Source organism: Emydura macquarii, unplaced genomic scaffold (assembly GCF_026122565.2).
Source record: "Emydura macquarii macquarii isolate MOO-44397 ecotype Brisbane River unplaced genomic scaffold, CSIRO-AGI_Emac_v2 contig_3506, whole genome shotgun sequence".
Taxonomy (NCBI): Eukaryota; Metazoa; Chordata; order Testudines; family Chelidae; genus Emydura; species Emydura macquarii.
In genome coordinates this window covers 5,257,018-5,277,319 of record NW_027133643.1, presented here as the reverse complement: position 1 = coordinate 5,277,319, position 20,302 = coordinate 5,257,018, and the positions used below count along the sequence as shown (strand labels likewise).

Below are 20,302 nucleotides of genomic sequence, written 5' to 3'. Positions count from 1 at the left end.
ATTCTGATCAAGAGTTAGCAAAAACAGTTTTAAAGGGAGAACATCTGGAATACTTTGTTACAGACTTGGCCCTAATCCTGCAAACCGGCACGCAAGAAACCCCACTGAATTGAATAGGACAACTCACATCCATAAAGGTATTCAGTTGCATAAGTGTTTGCAGGATTGGGGCCTTATATATGACATTAAGCTCAATTTATTTAAAACTTGAATGCTTTTAAAGACTTGCACAAATGTTATTCCTTCGGCTGGATGGAATACACATACTTAGAGTTTTTTTTCCATAACACATTTCAATAAATATTCATAATGTTTTGATACTTGGCAATCAGCTGGGAAGAAAGAACATTTCATGATATTGAGAAGGACCTTAGATATTTTGACCAGACATAAGATTTCCTATTGATAATATTAAATGCTTTGGAATTAAATGCTTTGGGTTTTCCACCCGTAGGCTGTCTGAGATGTCAGCAGCCAATATGACCTGCTCTTTCCCTTTTAGGTCTATAAATAAAAGGCAGCTTGTTTAACTGATCTTGCAGCAGAGAGCAGAGGTGTATATTAATGAGCTTTTTCTAATGGCACACTGGACCTATTTAGCACTACAACTGTGAAGGCTTCTCTTTTTCAGTCATAACTCATTTCCGATTAAAATGTCAGTTATTGCTCCACCTTATGGTCTGAGCTATTTAGTTTATAGTTTGTTTCTTCTGATCTATACCACTGACAGACATTCTAGACATGGCTGTGATTAAATATGCTTATGAAAACGGCAAAAAATGTGATAATATAAACCCTATTGGGAACACGCTGTTATTCTGCATGGTGACATTTTCAGGTGCATTTAAGATGTAATATGGAAGCAAAGAAAAACATTTTAAGCAATTACTGTTATATTAAATTGTTTTTGTAAGTAAAATTGTAATATGCTTAGAGCACTATGACATAATTTGGTGTTTCATAAATATACATTTTAAATTGATTACATACCAGCAATTGCACTGTTGTGTGAGTTGTAGCATTAAATAGACTATTTAATATTTATATAGGGGAAAATGACTGTTGATGAACAAATTTGTTGTCCTAAAAATAGCACAACTTATTTGCTTCTGGGGAAAGCTTCATGTTCCTGTACAACATTAAAAACCAATTAATTGCAGCATTTTATTCCTTGTACCTCAGTGGCATCATTTTGTATTCATGTTTTTGTTTATGTAGGATGCTGGTTTCTAAAGCACACATTAGTGATCTAAACCAAAAGTGGGTTCCAGAAGTATAATTATTATTTTTATTTATAAACCTGTTTAAGGGCTTAGGTGCTTTTACAGAAGCAAAGGATTATAGCGCATTTGTTACAGTTATCCCTGGCATCAGATCTCAAGAAAAATGTATAAGGTAGTAGGATTAAGTACTGACAGATTGATACCAGATGTCTGAGAGATACAATAAGCAGCCTGCTCAGTTGATCAAGTAGTTCATATGATCCCAATGTTCTTTGGGAACTATCCATTAATTCCTTGTAGTTGGGTCTTAGACTCTGTTGAGACAACTGATAGCTCTTAGTGGCAGATATTTGGAGTGAGGCATGGGTTCCCAGTTTTCTCCAGTAGAGGGTCATTGTATGGTCAGAGGATGGGGCAAAGGTGTTGCCTGGAGGCAGGAAAGGTTCAAGGCAATAACTAACCTTGCTAAATTTAAGATAATGAAGTATCAGTAGATACTGATAAAACCGTAGGTCAAACTGACGGAATACAAGACAGATATGGGTAGTGAAGTGGAAGTCTTGCTGTTACTGATACTGTACTACAGGACAGACCCAACAAAGAAAACAACAGAACACCACTGGTCACCACCTACAGTCCCCAGTTAAAATCTCTCCAACACATCATTAAAGATCTACAACCTATCCTAGCAGATGATCCGTCTCTCGTTCAGGCAGTGGGTGACAGACCCATCCTGGCTTACAGACAGCCCCCCCACCTGAAGCAAATACTCACCAGCAACCATACACCCTAAAAGAAGTCCAATCCAGGAACCTATCCCTGCAACAAACCCCGTTGCCAGCTCTGCCCACACATCCACCCTAGTGACAGCGTCACTGGTCCTAACCACATCAATTACACTCATTCACCTGCACATCCACTAATGTTAATATGCCATCATGTGCCAGCAATGCCCCTCTGCCATGTACATTGGCCAAACTGGACTGTCACTACGCAAAAGGATAAATGGACACAAATCAGACATAAAAAATAATAACATCCATAAACAGTCGGAGAACACTTCAGTCTCCCAGGACACTGTGTCTCTGACCTCAAATTTGCTATAGTCTTACAAAAAAACTTCAAAAACAGACTTCAAAGAGAAACTGCTGAGTTAGAAATTATCTGCAAACTTGACACATTCAAACTGGGTTTAAACAGGGATTTGGAATGGCTCTCTCATTACAAGAAGTAAATTGCTCTGATCACCCATTCTCATCTCCTACTCAATGGTTGTCATTAGGCCTCAAGTACCCGGCTTTCATCCACCTACCCCATTGTTGTCTATGCCTTTGGATATGGCATATGTATATGTTTCCTCCTATATATGTTGCCAATATTTGCTGTATTATTTCTACCAACTGCATCTGAGGAAATGGGCTGAAGCCCACAAAAGCTTCTGCGTGCTGAAATTAAATTTGTTAATCTTTAAAGTGCTACAGAATTCTCGTTGTTTTTGCTGTATTTTATCAGTAGGTGTCAGTGGGGACCAAAAGTAGAAGCTTTTTGCCAAACTCAAAAGAGAGACATTAATCCATATTTGTTTGGGTGTTTATGCTGATACTGTAGCTTTGACCACTTAGAGTAGGATGTGCTCCTGCTCCCTCTTAGGATCTTGATTCATCAAAGTATGCTTCTGTGTAACTACCAGCATGTGGATAGTCCATGGAAGTCAATGAACTTCTTATATGTTTCAAGTTATGCAGGTGCCTAAGGGTTTTGGTGGACTAGGACATTGGCCAGTGGAAGTTTTGCCACGAACATCAGTAGGGGCAGGACTGAACCCTTAACTCGTTTGGATTAATCAGAACTTTTTTATACTTTACATTTGGCCATAGAGAGTGGAGCTAACTGACAATGCTCTAGAAATCACATGGTACGTCAAGATCCCACAATGACTCTCTATCTCATTCAGGAGTTAAGTGGCTTTAGTCTACTATAACGCACATACAGGGGCTTAAAATGCTTTAACGTGTGTGTTTTGACTACATAGCTTTAGTTGATTTGTCTTGATTTTCCTGAGTGACCCTGTGTAAACGTGACCTGAGAAGAGAATGGAGGAATATGGTCATGGAGACTCTTGACATGAGTTGCATTTTCAAAATGTTGCCTTGGTGTTTTGGGTATGCCAGATGTGCCACGATTACTTTATGTTTCAATGAATTTCAGCATATTTCTTGACTAGGAACTTGAAAAATTTGCAAGTCTCAAGTTGCTTATTTCTGAAGTTGCTGTCTGAAGTTTTGCAGTATTTGTAATGTTTTTTCCTGTTGTTTGTTTATTTTATTTTGCCATGGCTCACTGGAATCTTCCAAGCCTCCCTGCACCTCTCCAAAAGAGATCCAAGGTTCCTAGAGGATCCCGGGACAAATAGACTTTCTGAGGCGATAGGTCACTTGTTTCCAGCTGGTTCTGAGGAGTGGTCATGATTGCTGGTGGGGAGAAAGTTGGCAATTTTGACATATATCATCTGATATATATCTGTGAGTGTGTGTAGGGCCAGGTTTGCCATTTAGACACAATAAGCAACTGCTTAGGGCAGCAAAATATTCAGGCTAACAGAAGCTTTAGAGACCATTTAATGTGGGAGTGACTGGGAAAGGCAGAAGCTTTCCAGTTTGCCCAGAATGGCAAAACCTTAGCAGCTGGCCCTGGGCTTGTGTGTGTGTTTGTGTTAATTTGTAGTACGCAGAGCGGCTTGTGCATCCAAGCACAAAATACGGTCCACAAAATGAAAAGCCGTTCAGGGAATGCAGGTCATTTTGTCCACTCCATCGGATCGGCCGTCATCAGTCTGTGTCTGTTGATGTGACCCTTTCTCTGTCAGTAGCCAGAGCTGTCATCTTAAGAAACTGGCAGGCCACAGTTACACTTGGCCAATTTTGAAAAAAAATACATGACTAGATTCAGAGCTGGCATCAGCAGGCACAACTCCATTTGGCTTGAATAGAGTGGCTGCTTTCTGCCAGCCCTGAATTTTCCCCCTAATATTTTACCCAGGCTTCATTAAGCTGTCATGTACTTTTTTCTCTGTTTGCTTTCCTGTCATTGCTGATTACCAAGATATTTATGTGTAAATAGAAGCTTTCTCTCTGCTGTATAAATAGTCTGCTCTTTCTGTCCAGTTCATTCATTGATGCTGAAATCCAGTGTTTTCCTTTATTGTACAGAATTGGGGAGTCAGACATCACAAATAAAGAAGGTGCTTTTCCATGTTCGTAATAGAAAGAAGGGTGCCTTCCCTGTCACACACTCCAATTAATACACCAGCAGAACAATGCTAGACCAATTCTTTCATCAGCTGTACCACCTCATTCTGGTCCCATAAGCGGTGCCCACTCAGGTGGTACTTTGTTCATAGGTACTAGACTGTGACCACCATCAGACTGTAATGACTTTAGGTGTGTGTGTGTGTGTGAAAGTATCTTTAACTTCCATTAGCACTTCACAAGAGCAGGCTCATGCTAGTCCATGTTACAGTACTTACTAAATGAAAAGGCACACAATAAATATATGGCATCCAGTATTTGAGGGAAAAGTACAGCTCCAGTTAATACTACCTTGAATGAACGTAGACTTTAGTGCAAAATGCAGCAAGCAGGTCTAACATTTCCTTGGCAGTCTCATTTTACGTCTTGGCAATATCACTTACAAAACAGGAACATGAACCACATCCTCAGATGGGGTAAATCTGTGTGGCTCCTTTGAAGTGTATGGAGCTATACCACTTTACACCAGCTGAGATTTTGGCCCATAGAATTTGCCATGCCAAATCAGATATTTGGCATCCATCGTTTTATTTACTACACGAAGGGGAGTTTCCTTCTGTTTTTTGTTGTGTAAAATAGGGACCAGGCAAAACATCTGGAAATACGAAATGTAACAGGCTTTTAAAAAACAGCTGCAGTCTTGTCTTGAAGCAAAGCGAAACAGAGGAACGTATTTCAAAAGTGTGATTATGTACTTCTAAGAGAGCAATGGGTAATGCTGCAAAAAATACAAGGTACCAGGGTACATTTGGTTGATTCTAACCACATGACTTGGGAGGGCCATCTGAGTCTGTGTTGCTAATTTTTTTGTATTGTGACAAAAAGACGACTATTGTGTTTAACACATTTTATTCAATGATACAGATTTTTATGGCAAGAAACAAGCTGATGACCAGTTAGGAAATTCAATAAGGCCAACTGGTTAACTCAGCCTTTCCTGATATGTATCAGATACCAACAAATTCTATCATCACATACTTCAAACTACAGATTAGCATCCGTATCAGAAACCAATAAAAGAAACCATTCTAACCAATCTGTTTTGTAGTGCAGCGGGAGTGTTACTAGAACTGAGGCTATGATGCTTTTGTTTAATCCTTAACTAGACTGTGTATTTCTTTGACACCAAATCATCTGTATTTCAGTTCCGAGAGAGGGGTTGATGTTGCAAGGGAAAAAAAATTATATATAGGATAATTAATTATATATATGATTATTAATTAAATTAATTAAATTAAATTAATTATATAAATTATATATAGGATATAAATTATATATAGGTTCACAAATATACCAGTTCATGTTAATAACATAAATTTTAGAAATCAACTTTGGAATCCTGTAGTTTTATAGTAACAAAACCAACTAGAAAAATGTCTCATATTTTGGTAATGTCACTTGCAGTTAGATAGTATGTTTCTGCAAAGATCTAACAGCCCTTTCAATTTACTTCGGTCAGTTCAGGCCCTAAGTACCCTCAGCTTTGTCCATGGGAGTTGAAGGCACCCATCAACTAGTAAGAAACACTCAGTACTGTGCAAAATCAGTACTCCCGTATTATTTGTACCATCACATTCTTTTTCTCTTTCAGATCTTATATTTTTACACTAGTAAAACAGGAAGCATAATTAAATGATCATTTTCATTGTCCATGTGTCTATAGAATCTGTGTGAGTATCTGTTTATCTGTATATACGCAAGTACTAATACACACACACAACCTTACAAAATTCTATTTGCCCACTCTCCAGTGGAACCGAGTGTCGGAGCTGGTGAGTTTTCATGATAATTTTGTAAGGCTGACATATATGTACTCATGAACAGTAGTACTTTTTCATAGTTCTTAATACCGCCTATCCTCATCTGTATTGGTTCTTGACCAATATGATCTGTTATAGATGCTACACAGCACTATATACTACCACTTTAAGCTTTCTTAATGAAACCAGAACAGTAAAAACCAGAATTGCTCAGGACACTGGCAGTATAAATATTGGGAACAGAGCAAGCAGTTAGGATGCCAGGTGCTGGGAGGACAGAGGAAAAGGTTGCATAGCAACAGGAGAGTTAGTTTGAGTGGATCAGGAGGTGGATCGAATCTTCTGTAGCCCATTTTATACTACGCACTGTGCAGCATTTCAGCTCTCTGAAAAGATTTTCTTCCATGCCACACAGATTCTCTCAGTTCTGTGTGTGTGGCAGCTGATTGTTATAGGTTCTTGTGCCAATTCATGTTAAAAACACTGTGTAAGAGAACGCTTGTTCTTTCTTTAAACTTCCTTACTGAAACCACGTTTTTAAGGTTCAGCCCTGCACACTGCATGTGTAAGATATTTATAATAATAGAGTATTATCTATCCACACACCAGGCCTTTTGTGATAGATGAAATTAACAGCACAAAATGTTGTGTTTCACTTATACATTTCAGCAGATGTTTGAGTTTTGCTTGATTTATTACATGTCTAGCTTGGGTTTTTCACTGTACTCATTGTGGCTTCACATGGTTTATTTAATAAAGTTTTACAGAGATGTTTTATGGCTTTATTGCAGTTTGAAGGGTGCAACAAGGCGTTCTCTAGGCTTGAAAACCTTAAGATTCACCTGCGGAGTCATACGGGAGAGAAACCTTACCTATGTCAGCACCCTGGCTGCCAGAAAGCTTTCAGTAACTCCAGCGATCGGGCAAAGCACCAGCGCACACACCTGGATACTGTAAGCATTACCTTATTTCATATTGTGGCTTGCACAGAGAGTTTAAACAGGCTTTGTACAGGATCTGCATTGAAACTGGCATATGGCAGCTTCCATTTCATGAAAATGTCTCAGTAAGAGATGCTTTGATTTTTAGCTCCATGTATTTTTTTAAATAAAGGATTTGCTCCTTTAACCACTGATGGCCAAATTCTGTTACCCTTACTCAAACTGGGGAGTAATTTACTCATGGAGTAAGCTTTGCTCACCGCGAGGAACTGCTTGTAGAATAAGGTACTCTTCTGTGAGTAAAGGTGGCAGAATCAAGGCTTGAAAAATTGTTGCTGTAAGAAATTCAATAGTTTTCTTGCTTGTTTTGAGAAAGTCTGATCTAAATGACCACAGGAACATGGCAAACATCTCAAGAGAAAATAAATTAATGGACACAATTTAGACAAGAATGCATCAACCATGTGTGATTGTATTAATAATGCTAAGGATTAACTGCACTGAAAAGGAACCATTAGGGCCAAGTTCTTCTCGCACTTACATATGGCAGACCTTGACTCTAATGTTCTACTCTCCTTGCATGCACAGAACATGGGGCCTGTTCCAAAGCCTACGGATGTGAATGGGAGTTTTTCTGTTGACTTCAGTGATGGGCTTCACTTGGAGAGCATGCACGGAGAGCAGAATATCCCAGTTGAGATGTGCAGTGCGATTCTCAAAAATGGAGTTCTACCTAAGTGTATCTGCAAGGGGTTAACATGGGGAAGAAGACACAAAATGTGCCTTTCTCCATGTTGCGCAATAAAAAGGCCAAGTTAGCTGGCTTCTGTCAAGGATGTTTGGGTTTCTGACGTACCATCCTTTCTTCAGGTTGGCTTTTTTTTTTAAAGTAACCATTCTAAAATATTTCATATGTGCTGAGGTTGCCCTAGACCCCGATACGATTGATTCACCCATTTTAAGGCCAAAGGAAGCAAGCAGACAACATCATAGGCCAATGAAGTCCCCAGCCTAGAACTTGTGAAGAATAACAGCAAGAGTCATTCCTTTGTCTTTTTCAAAGAGGTGAATATATGGTTTAACGTTTGGATGAGTGTTTATGGGGCAGAACTTTTGAGTTTAATTGATATTTACTTTTTAAGCAGCTACACATTTCAGACAGTGCAGCATTAAGGAATGTGTAATGTACATTATGCCTTGCAAAAACAAACAAGTAAGAGAAGCGAGTCAGTCACATTTTCCAAACCCAAGCACACTTACAATAACAATGTTTTATTTATTTGAAAGTCAACCTGAAATATTTGAATTTGTAATTAGTTCTAAAATGTGTCTCTTTTGAAACTGAATATACTGTATGGGAGACACATTTTTGATGTTTAAGTGCTTGAAGTTAATATATGTGTTTAAATTTTTGTAAGCTTGACTTGCAAATGGAATATCTTTTAGTAGCACTTTTGTACAATTATATAGTACACTGAACAATATAACCCAGAGTTCTTGTATCTGTTGATCTAAGTGTTATTGCAAAGAAATCTCTTAACTTAGCTCTCTCTTTTCTTCTCCTTTTCTCTGTTTCTTTAATCTCTGAAATGCTTGTACATCAGCACAAAGGTACAGTAATCATTTTTAACTAACTTTCCAAAGTGCCAGAAACTGTTATTCATACTTATTCATACATATTCCCTGCCACAGAGTCTTTGAAATTCTCACTATATTCATATTCTGCTGCAACTAACATTCATTTGCCTGCTTCATTTAAGACCTGCAGTTTTTATTTGGTGTGTTGCCTGTTTTAGAATGTTAGTATGCGCAATTAATGATACATGTATGGTATTAATGTAAAGATTGGATGTAATGTTAGCCCAGAGGACCCAGGGACCCCTTTTTAAACTGACTACATATCAAAGGACTGTGTGAATGTCCAAGCAAAAAGGTTTATGCTATTAAGGATGTGCATTTTTCTGATCTGGTTTCCTCATCACTAATAGCGTTACCATGGCTAGAAAAATACCCTCCTGGTTCTTCTACTAAGGCAGAGGTTCCCATACTGTGGTATGCATACCACCGGTGGTACGCAGGCTACCTCCCCATGGTATGCGTCCAGCCAGCCTAGCCCCCAAAGCAGTGTGGTGGCCCGGCCATTCTGCCCCCTCCCCGCGGACATACAGCAGCTGGCCAGGAGCCGCAATGACTGGCCAGGAGCCGCTCCAGCGCCAGCCCCGCCCCCAAACAGCACAGCGGTTGCTCCCTCCTCTCAGCCCCACCCCTTCCCCTCACCCCTATAGGTGGTGGCGTTTTATGTTGGTGGTACGCAACATGGTAGAGTTTGGGAACCCCTGCACTGAAGAATTTGTTAAAGGTTTCCATAGTTCTTCCTCAGGGTCTGTTCTCTGTGTATTCCAGACACTTTCAATAAATCTACTTTCCTATGTACGTTTCTGGGTAGGTATTACGTTAGCTTTTAAGGCTTCAAGTTGGTGAATGATCATATTATTCCTTTGGAAATTTCCTGCTGGTGTAAGGAACAGGACTACTTATCCTCTGGAGGCGCCTAGAAAGAAAAGGGATTTATAGGGATTCTTATTTTTTGTGGAGCGCATTTGGTATTGATTTAAAACTCCGCATGTAGGTCAATCCATCGTTTATCTTCTCAGAATGGAGAATGTGTAAATAATTACAGAGACCTGCTAGATTGGACTGATTTGATGAAATAACTGAAATTACTAGGTCATGTGGTAAGAGGCATTTACTCCCACAGTGAAAGCTGAATTAGGGAAGTTATCTGTGTTGGAAATAGAAAAGGGTGTCATCACTCTTCCAGTGCTGGTGAAATTCATTTTATCTTTACCAAACTGGAGTAACTGGGCTGTATCCAAATGAAGTGTAGGGTTTGATCTAAGCCAGAAGCACAGCATGGGAAGGTAACTGCAGACTATAGATTGCAGTCCCCCTCTGCCATTTACACTGTGTTGGGGCGCAGAATCATGCCTGCCTCGCTTTCCTCTGCACAAACTAAGGGTTCAAAGGGGTTGCTGCCATTACATAAGGCTTGAGTAGTGCAAAGGGGCTTGTGTGCCCTTTGCACCACAGGTGAAAGTTGCTGTTTTATGGAAAGCGAGGGGGTTCCAGCGTTGGACTCTGAGCTCCTGGAGATCAGCCCTCAAAGGTGATCAAAGCACAGAGGTGAAAGGCCAAACCAAATCTTGTGGGAGAGCACTTAAAGAACTGATTGGCATGCGTGCTGAGGCCCTTCTGGCATAGTACAGCGGCAGGACGGGTGGGCAGGCAAGCGAGCTCCAAAGAGCCACAGAAAACCCCCCAGCAAAATTAAGCTCAGGTTGGAGACTTTGTGAGGCTTGGCATGAGGCGATCATTTGTTATCACCTGATTGGGACCAAGGACCTAGGGTCTGCTTATTTGACCTTGGGAATAACGCATTCGTTTACCATTTACCCAAGAGTTTAAAAGTTGCCTTTGGTTTGTCAGGGCCCAGTGGTGGTGGTGGCACAGCCAGAGAAGGAATTTGATCAGGCTTGCATTAGCAGGGACCTTACCTGAGGACCCTCCAGCTGTTCTGTTATAAGAGGAAGGAGCTTTGATATCCTCCAGCTAGAGAGGAGTGTTCTTCCCACTGGTCGGAGAAGTGAAAGGAATCCGTTGGAAGTGCTCAGCTAAACTAGGCTCTTCTTGCCACTGGAAGATCTTCATGTTGTACCATCTAGGAGAGGTAACATCTGGCCGATGCTATTCACAGCTGGAAAGGTCTTTCCCTGGCAAGTTCAACAGTGCTGGGTCTTTCTGTACATGTTGATTCCATGTAATGTTTGTATTTAGTGTTGTTTGTTTGCATAAGTATAAATTGTGTAAATAGTGTTTGTGTTATTTAAAACAGAGCTGGGAAGAATGTATGAAAGCACCCCAGTGTTAATGCCTTACTTTTTGCTTTGCAGCATACATGACACTGTTTGTGTAAAACCAATGAGAAGTCAGAATCAGGAACCAAGTTTTCTCTTTTTTTGTAATTATATTTAAAGATTTTTGCAATGCTGTGTCACCTACTGAGTGGATTGCATACAAAATAGATACCTCTCCAAAGAGGCAAAAAGGTACCATTTTTGCACTTGCAAAAAGTGGAAATACTGTGATGTTTTCAAAACCCAACTACTTATTTTTCATTATGATTTAATTCAGTCCAGTAATCAATCCCTGAAAGTGTAAGAGTACAGATGTGTTAAGTGCTCTCAGTATTTGGACTGAGTTCAGGATCTGAGCTGACACTGCTGTTCTGTGCGCACCACGGCTGGCGCACAGCCAGACTTGTTATACACAGAAGTATTTGCAAAACTAGGGATTGCAAGCTGAGCAAACAGCTTGGGGTTTTACAATATGTTTTCACATAAATTATAGTCCCTAGCTATTTTGTATTCTAATTGTTGAACTCAGGCTTCGAATTATAAACGTAGGTGCTCATAAACGCTGAAATCTTTCCCTTTCTTTTTCTTTTCCACACATTTACAGAAACCATATGCCTGTCAGATTCCCGGGTGCTCCAAACGCTATACGGATCCAAGTTCCCTGCGCAAACATGTGAAAGCTCATTCTGCCAAAGAACAACAGGTGCGTAAGAAGGTAAGGCCATCGATCAAAACTGTGGCGTGCACAGATGAACATTTACTGAAATTTCATCAATATGTTTGTTTTTAATTGGTCTGTGATTTATATATTTCAAATCAGGATTTCACTGTGTTGTTGCTAGGAGAAAATTGATCTTCAGTTAAGTTTCCTGATGATTTTTAATTGCTGTTGCCAGTCAGACTCCCATTTTCTTGTTGCAGTGATTTTTTATGCTATATTTTCCTCTTGCAGGGCGTTTTGCTCTGCACTATTAAGCTAGGCCCTTCTTTCAAATCCCCCCCGTTCATCCTTCAAACATATGACTCCAAGTTCTGTCATTCATGCCCAAACCCTTTGAAATCAAATGGGTCACTTAGTTTAGCAGCTCATTTAAAACATGGGTGAATCCCATATCTGAATAATTTGTAAATGTCAGGAAAGTTGTGATATTTTAGTACGTTAGAAAAAAACATCCTCGAGGGATCATTGGACCTATGTTTTAAATGCAATATAGATCATTTCAAACCCACACTGCTCGTTATGTATTTACTAGCATTCCATCCAGCCTTGTAATTTGTGAAAAACCACTGGTTTCTCTGCGTTCCCTCCTGAATTCGTTGTTCTTGTTTGAGTAGCACCTAAAGGTTCCAGTCAAGGACCAGGCCCTTATTGTAGTAAGGCATTATCCTCCAGTTAATGAAAGGATGGTTGCTGCCCCAAATACCTTACAGTCTGAGGATATAACATGTGGATACAACAGATGAGGAGGTGTGGGGGAACATAAGGTAACAATCAGGCAATTGTGATTAGCGTCATAAGCAGCAGTCATGGCACACCAGCTGCCAAGACATTGTTAAGAATTTTGTAGGCATCCCAGCAAGGTGAGGTTTAAGGATGCGTGGAGTGGATGGGAGGTGACAACACAACAAAGACCCAAGAGTGGATACAGGTAGGGAGCAGCTAGTAGTGAAGAGCCTCACAGGTAAGGACCAGAAGCTTGTATTTAATGGAGTGAAGTGCAGGAGCCAGTAGAAAGACTCAAAGAGCGAGGTGACAGTATCACAATGGAGGTTATTTTAGCAGCAGAATTTTGAACGGATCAAGGAGAAACAAGATGGGTGTCAGGAAGGCCAGAGAGAAAGCAGCTGCAATAGTCAGGACAGGAGATGATGAGGGCCCAGATGAGTTTTCATGATGTGGACAGAGAAAAAGGGTCGGATTTGGTCATGGCATGGAGGAAGAAGAGGCAAGAGGTTTGGAAATGGCCTAGGTGTACATGTCTAGGAGAGGCCAGAGTCAGGGATGAGTCCCAGCTTATGAGCTACAATGATCAGGTGTCCTCATCTGGTAGAACTCGCAGAGTTCTGAATTCAGTGTGGGTTTTGCCTGACACAGACTGATGGCTGACTGATCTAATCGCCCTCTTCTCAAGGAGAGGCTGGGAACAGCCCAATCACAACAAGAAGTAAATGCAGCAGGGACAGGAGATGAAGCGACAGCAGCAGCGTCCCTCTACCCAGTAGCTCCCTACATAGGGTTTCAGATCTGCATTTCCAGGAATCTGATGTAAGAGATGATGAAGGAAGGCAGGTAGTGGAGCCAGGAGGAAGACGGCTTTCTGTGTCATCATCCTCCCTGACCCCCTTGGGCATTTACAGCGCAGAAACACCTTCCTGCTCAAAACCTGTTTCTCCCTGGGGGTTGCTGAAGCTGGCTGCTGGAAGGGTTCTGCCAGCAGATTGGGTCCTAGTGGAATGGCTCTCTTGTTTAATCTTTCCTCTTCCCTTGCAATTCTGTGGTTTTGCCCCTAGCTCCTTTGTAGTGTTTTCTGCGCACCGTTTTTTATTGCGGCCTGTTAACAGCATGTCAGGTTCTAGGACGCTGAATAGAGATGCAGAGCTCTTCTGCTAAGCCATGCTGACGTCGGGACCCTGCGGAGAGATGCGGTTATATCTGTTGATTTACCCTGGCAGCCAGATCACATGGGACCTATTAGCTCCAAAGTAGAGTATGAAAAGGTTTGAGAGCCCAGGCGTTTCCAATCTCCTCTTTGGATTTCCCCACAAAGGAGGTGATTTCATTAGTAGTCAGGATTTCATGATTGGGCCATAGGGCCCAAACCCTGCAAACACTTACGCACGTCCTTCACTCTAGAGATGGGTGCAGTCCCCCTGGTTCCAAGTACATGGGTAGCAGTTTATAGGATTGAGATTTATGTTTGGAGATCTTGGAGCCATTCAGGATTTTTATTAAAAGGGCTTCTCAAGACAGCAGAAGATTTAAAGTGTATTTTGATCAGGTTTCTATGAAAATGAAGCAAGGCAGGTATCATCAAAAAGAAGTAATACGCAAAAAAAAATGTCACTTAAACATACTGGAAGGGAAAAATGTAACATTGAAAGTATTGTTCAGTCTTACTAAAATTGACTCCAGTCTCTTCCCATCTCCAGTCTGAACCAGGAAGAATGAGAAAAGGGCTGTTTTTACTTGCTTCATCATCTGCGGTTGTGATTCAGCAAGGGAGAGCTGTCCATTGTTATCTGCACTTGCTGAGTTCTAAGTAGAAGTGACTTAGCCAAGAAAGAAAAATGAACAGGCTGCTCTGCCCACACGTTTGAGACATCTACCCAATACGCACAATCTTTGACTTTTAAAAAATGCTCTGAGCAGAGATTTACATCAGAGGGCCATGAATATTTAGTCCATACCTTAGAGGAGGATTGTTAGATCTTTCTCAGTTGTTTTTAGGAGAACAAAATCTAGGATGCTAGTGGTTAATTTAGTAGTAGTTAAAGTTTTATTGGCTTCAGCTGCAGATTGTTATCCAAAATGCTAGATATTTATCTTAAACAAACAAATGCCTGGGTAGCAGAACTCTAAATAGGTTTGCCTGGGCCTTGCATTTAGAATGACTAATCCCAGGGGAGATTGGTATGCAAAACTGCAAACTTCAAAACAATAACTATTTATTAATGGCCACAGAATATGATGGCTGTTTGTGTAACCTGAGCACTATATTATGACAAACGCTTGGCAACATAAGCATGTTTGAAAGAGAATTAGAAATGCTTTTCTTTCTTAATTCTCCTCTCCTGCTGTTTTTAATATGATCGACATTGTGGTTTTCAGAGCATGCTTCAGACACTTTTGCCAGAGCACTGATTTACATGGAAACCAGCTGACATATTGGTGATACCTCTTAAACATTACTGACAGTGCATTATTTCGCCAGTTCTAATTTGATAAGCACAAACACCTTTCTTTCCTTATCAAAAGGCTTTCCAAATGTCAGTTACAAAAGTAATGCAATCCTTTTGCCAAAGAACCCCCTACAACAATCTCACTACAGAGAGCTAGAAATATGTAGATAAATTATGCCATAAAATTTGAAGAAACAGGGCACATTATGTTTCTGAACCAAAATCCTGTTGATTTAAGATTAGCACTTAACTTGTGTTCTTAAGAAAACCTAATGATCTCCAATTAGAAGTACTTAGTACCAGGTATATCCTCAATTACACTGAGTTCCTAAGAATGACATTTTGTTCCTTCCTTCTATATGTAGGCTATAACCAAGCAGCCGTATGAATTCAATTAGTTACAGTTTGGTTTACTTTGAAATAAGATCTCTTTGTTTTATCCTCCTCTTGCAGCTACATTCATGTACTGATATTGAACAAGATGTACTAAGTGAATGCTTAGCTATACAGCAACTCCACACATCTTCACAACACATTTTGGATGGGAAGTGTGGTAGATCTATAGGTCACCATGACTTAATAGCAGGTAAGAATAATTCCAATAAATATGGTGTGATGTGTCATATTAAGTAAGGATTATTGAAGATCGAGTGCCACTGTGGAAAATCAGCCCAACATGTTTAAGATTGTAAAAAACAGAATGAAATAATTCTGTAGGTTATAAATTAGGGCTCTTTTATTTTATATGAAGTTGTAGGTCAGCATCTTTGAAAATCAGACCTAAATACTCAATAGCTTTTAATTTGCACTGGCCCTCCGTAGTATACAAATGCCCAACCTGCTCACAAACATATCCCACGGTAAACACATCCCTTTTTTGGCAGTGGAGACAAAGCCTTTATGTGCTGTGCCAGTTAGGGATAACATGGCCATATATGAATAAAGCCATAGCCTTTTATTCTAAATGTATTGCTTTGTTCTAATGAAATTTTCTTGTATTTAACTTCCTTTATTTTTTAACAGTAGGACCCCATCAACTCCCCCAAAAAAACCCTTCTGTAAAATCTCCCTATGACCTTGTAGTGGCGTGTACATGTTATCTGAAGTGCAGGAGTTGCTTCCATTACAAAAACATCCCTGCTGTCTCTTCATGGGTGAGCTGACAGAGGTGTGAGAGTGTGGCTTTGTGCATGCCCAGCCATAGAAATTTAGGCTCCTAGGGGTCTTTACCAATGGAAATGTAGGTACCTACAGGGCAGATCTGAGTTGGGGTTTGAGCAGGGGTTTGGAGGAATCTAAATTTTGGATTTAGCCCCCTAGAGTGGCAGTTAGGCACCTTAATCCCTTTGTGGATCTAGTTCTCACTCTTTTTTTAAAATGATGAAAACAGATTAGCCCCAACACTTCTACATTCCCTTTCCCACCCAGTCACAGTGGGCCCCTGACCACTGGGCTCTGACTTTCACTGATCTCATATTGGATTCTTGTGTCTTTATTTGGTATGATGCTGATGATGACTACGGCTGTGATACGTTATCAGTGGAACTGATGACATTCTTCTTTTGATACTGCAATACTACTCAGTTAAATACTGTGGCAGTTCTTAACATAGGATTTGCCAGATTGGATCAGACCTACAGTCCATCTAATCTAATAGTCTGTCTCCATAAATGGCCAGCACCAGATGCTTCAGAGGAAGGTGCAAGACACTCTGCAATAGGCAAATGTAGAATAATCTTCCCCCATCTTATTTAGATTGTAAGCTTCTTGGGGCCAAGACAGACTCTTTGTTCTGTGTTGTACAGTATCTAGCACAATAGGGGCCTGGTCCAGAGGCTCCTACTTCAATACAAATAATAATAATCCCTAATTATTAGAGATTGACTTAAACCTGAAACATGAGGTTTTATATCCCTTCCAAATTCTTTGTTAACATTATTATAATTCTGAATGTTCTTTTTGTCCATATCAATGTCCAGTCTCTTTTTGAATCTTAAATTCTTGGCCTCAACAACTTCCTGTGGCAGTGTGTTCCACAGTCTACATGTTTGGTGAAAAAGTATTTCCTTTTATCAGTTTTGAATTGGTCAACATTCAGTTTAATTAAATGTTCCTTTTTCCTGTTATAAGAGAGTGGGAACACAAGCATCTACCTTCTCTAGACCACTCATATTATACAGTGTTACCAGACCCCTTGTATTTGTCTCTTTTCTAAGGTAAACAGTGCCAATCTTTTCAATCTTTCTTCAGTCTTTTTCCAGGCTCTAATCACTCTTGTCACCTGTCTCTGAATCCCCTGTATATCCTTTTTTGAGATGGGGTGACCAGTACTTCACAGAGCATTACAGATGAGGTCATCCCATTCATTTATATAATGGCATTATAATATTTTCCGTATTATTCTCCATCCTGTTCCTTATGCATCCTAGCATCTTATTTGCTCTTTTGACCACAGATGCACGTTAGAAATGGAAGAGATGCATTACATCAGTTTGCATCCATCACCTTGTAGGTCCGGATACAGTCTCCAGAGAAGGGATGCAGTAGACGTTAATTGGCTGTTTTCATTCTGTGTTTTTTTAAATAGCTAGCCACATAAATGCCAGTTATAGATAGATTGTCCATGGTCCTTGTAGGCCTGCACGGGGAGGGGGGGCGGGGGCATGGGCATGGACTCCAGGCATAAGAGCTGAGGCCAGTTTGCAGTACACAGAGTGGGGGGCATCATGAGTGTCTCAAGTTGGCTCTTAATAGTGAGCCACCCAAAAACAGAGGGAGGCCACTTCTGAAAATCTGAGTCTGAGACTTGGTCTGTATTAGAAAAGGTGTGCAAATCAATCTAGCGACAGGGGGGGAACCCTTAACACAGACATATTTAAACCAACGTAGATTAATATGGCATTAATTTAAGTCACTTTAAGCAAGGTTTAAACAGATTCAAGTGAAATGTAAACCAGTTTAAGTGCATCTATAGAAGAGGTTTGCACTGGTGTCATTGATCAATTTTAAATGGATTTAATTACATTGGTACAAGTTTTCTAATATAGTTAAACCCTAAATGACTTTGTGAGTCCATGGTGAAGTGGTGTTACAGTCCAAAGAGTTCCTGGCACTGAGTTCCTCACACATCACATGGCATCCAACTCTGAGGAGCACCTGAATCTACAAAAGATTTCCAGCTTTTTACCAGTCCAGAGCTTCAGAAATACAGTATCCTGGTTGACATATTATATACCCATTTTTAGCCTATTGTAAATTAAAATAGTTGAATTATAACTCACTGAGAAGAAGATGCAATGGGAACGGATAGTGACCCGTAATGCTCATGATATTACTGGGATTTTTGTGATGACACACACAGTGCTCTACGGTATTATTACATTCCTTCATTCAGTGTGGCAGGAAGATGTGGGAACTGTAGGAAAGTGGAGAAATCATTTTAATTTTAATTTTAATTTAATTTTATCACCTGGGATCTTCAAACTCGTTGCACCGGCAACACCTCCTGGATTGGCCCCTTGGTCTGTGCCATTAGCTGAGAGCCCCGTGTGGATTTCCCCACCCACTTCAACTCCTCTGTTCAGAAACTGAAGGATCATTTACGCCTCCTCGGGTTGGACAGCAATGAATAGCCCCAGCAACAGTCTGAGATCCCAAAGGTCCTCAGTAAAACAAAATGTGTTCGAAAACAGGGAGAAAATTGAGCTCCCAGATAAATGGTTCAGAGACCAGACCTAGCGTCTGAGCCTGAAGCCTGAGACCCCTAAACCTTGCCCAGCTTGGCCCCACCCCTGGGGAAGTTACAGAAGAAAGACCAGAGAAAAGGATGCTTATATTTCTCCAAGTTGTTAAAGCCTCATCCCTTTCTCCCTGACACACAGCGTTTCAGATCAGACCTGATGTTTGACCCTCCAGGGGGTTGATGCTGTCTCTGCCCTCACAGTGTCAGACAAGTGCTGTTTTTTGATGTCTAAATGGAGGCTTGGCTCTTTTGGAAATCTGGCTTTATGAGTCACAGTCTTAGAGGTAAAATTACTCTAGTTCATGAATATCCCATGATTCTTAATAATGCCAATCTGTCCCCAAAATGATTTCTCAGCTAACAGTAATTAATCTGTCATCGGGGTGTTTTCAAAATCTAGTTTTAGTAAATCTCCTCCTATGCTTCCGCCAGGTCAGATTACTCCATATGAGACCCCATCACATACTCCGTATGAGAAAGAGACAGAGGAAATAAATCAAGGTGGAGAGCCTGTTTTACAGAAGTTACCTCATGTTACCTGGCCCACCATTCCAGTGGCAAAAATGTTCCATCATCATTTAGAGCATATATAATATAATGCTGAGCATTACAGAATCAAAGCAAAAGGATATTCACACAGTCGCCTGTAGTTTGTGATGCTATGTTCACTTTTTCAAATAAGCAACAGTAATATTTCAGGACAAAACGGGTTACAGCGTGGTATATAGTGCACCACATGGACAAATATATAATGTCCTTTTCATTCCACTTGAAAATGCTCATGTATTTTTTCAAAGAAACCACAATATTAATGTGCAGAGCCCTGGGCCTCTGGGATTACTTGAATTACTGTGGACTTTTATTTTTTTTCCAAGTTAAAGCTGCAGCATATTTTAAGTATGTCAGAGATGAAAGCCAACAATGCAGAAATGAAATGTTTAAAAAGTTCCCATCCCCTGTGTCCGACTTCAAAGCAGGCTTGTGCTAAGGCCAATGGCAGATAGTACGGGGAAAGAATGCTCTGTGGCATGAAGAGGAATCCATAGTACGCAGATGCTCAGACTTCGTTCCTTTTTATTTCCATTGCTGGGTTGCTTCATTATTGCTTCATTTAAACCTCAAATATGCCACAGAGATTGTTGGAAGAAGAGCACTGTGGCCAGAGAGCAAGCATCGTCTACAGCAAGGGGAGGGTTACGAGCTGCTTCTATCTCCATCCAAGTCCTATCTGGGCTTGCGGTTTTATTATTGATTTTTGCTCTCACTTGGCAAACACTGTGAAAAGGCACTAATCACAGATGCTCAGAGCTGTGTTTTGGGAACAGATGTTAAGGCTAAAGGTTAAACCGTTTAAAATTTTGATGGATGACATGTATTTATAAACTGAAGTGGTTAATGTGTTAAGAGGCCTGAGATGCACAGTTCCTGGAAAAAAAAAAAAAAAAAAACGTGAAACTGGAAGAAACATTTTAGCAACACTGAGAAAAGACAAGATCGCAGCCTTTTTGGAGATT

The 20,302-nt window shown here is 40.4% G+C and overlaps 1 protein-coding gene across 2 annotated transcripts in view; it reads left to right on the top strand.

The window, feature by feature from the left end:
* Positions 1-20,302, top strand: part of GLIS1 (GLIS family zinc finger 1) — a 258,432-nt gene that overhangs the window by 206,767 nt on the left and 31,363 nt on the right. For both annotated transcript variants that reach the window (XM_067535552.1, XM_067535553.1), the window contains exons 5-7: positions 7,083-7,244; positions 11,751-11,861; positions 15,500-15,632. In XM_067535552.1, the coding sequence (XP_067391653.1) occupies positions 7,083-7,244; positions 11,751-11,861; positions 15,500-15,632 (406 nt within the window). The remainder of the gene's footprint in view (positions 1-7,082; positions 7,245-11,750; positions 11,862-15,499; positions 15,633-20,302) is intronic.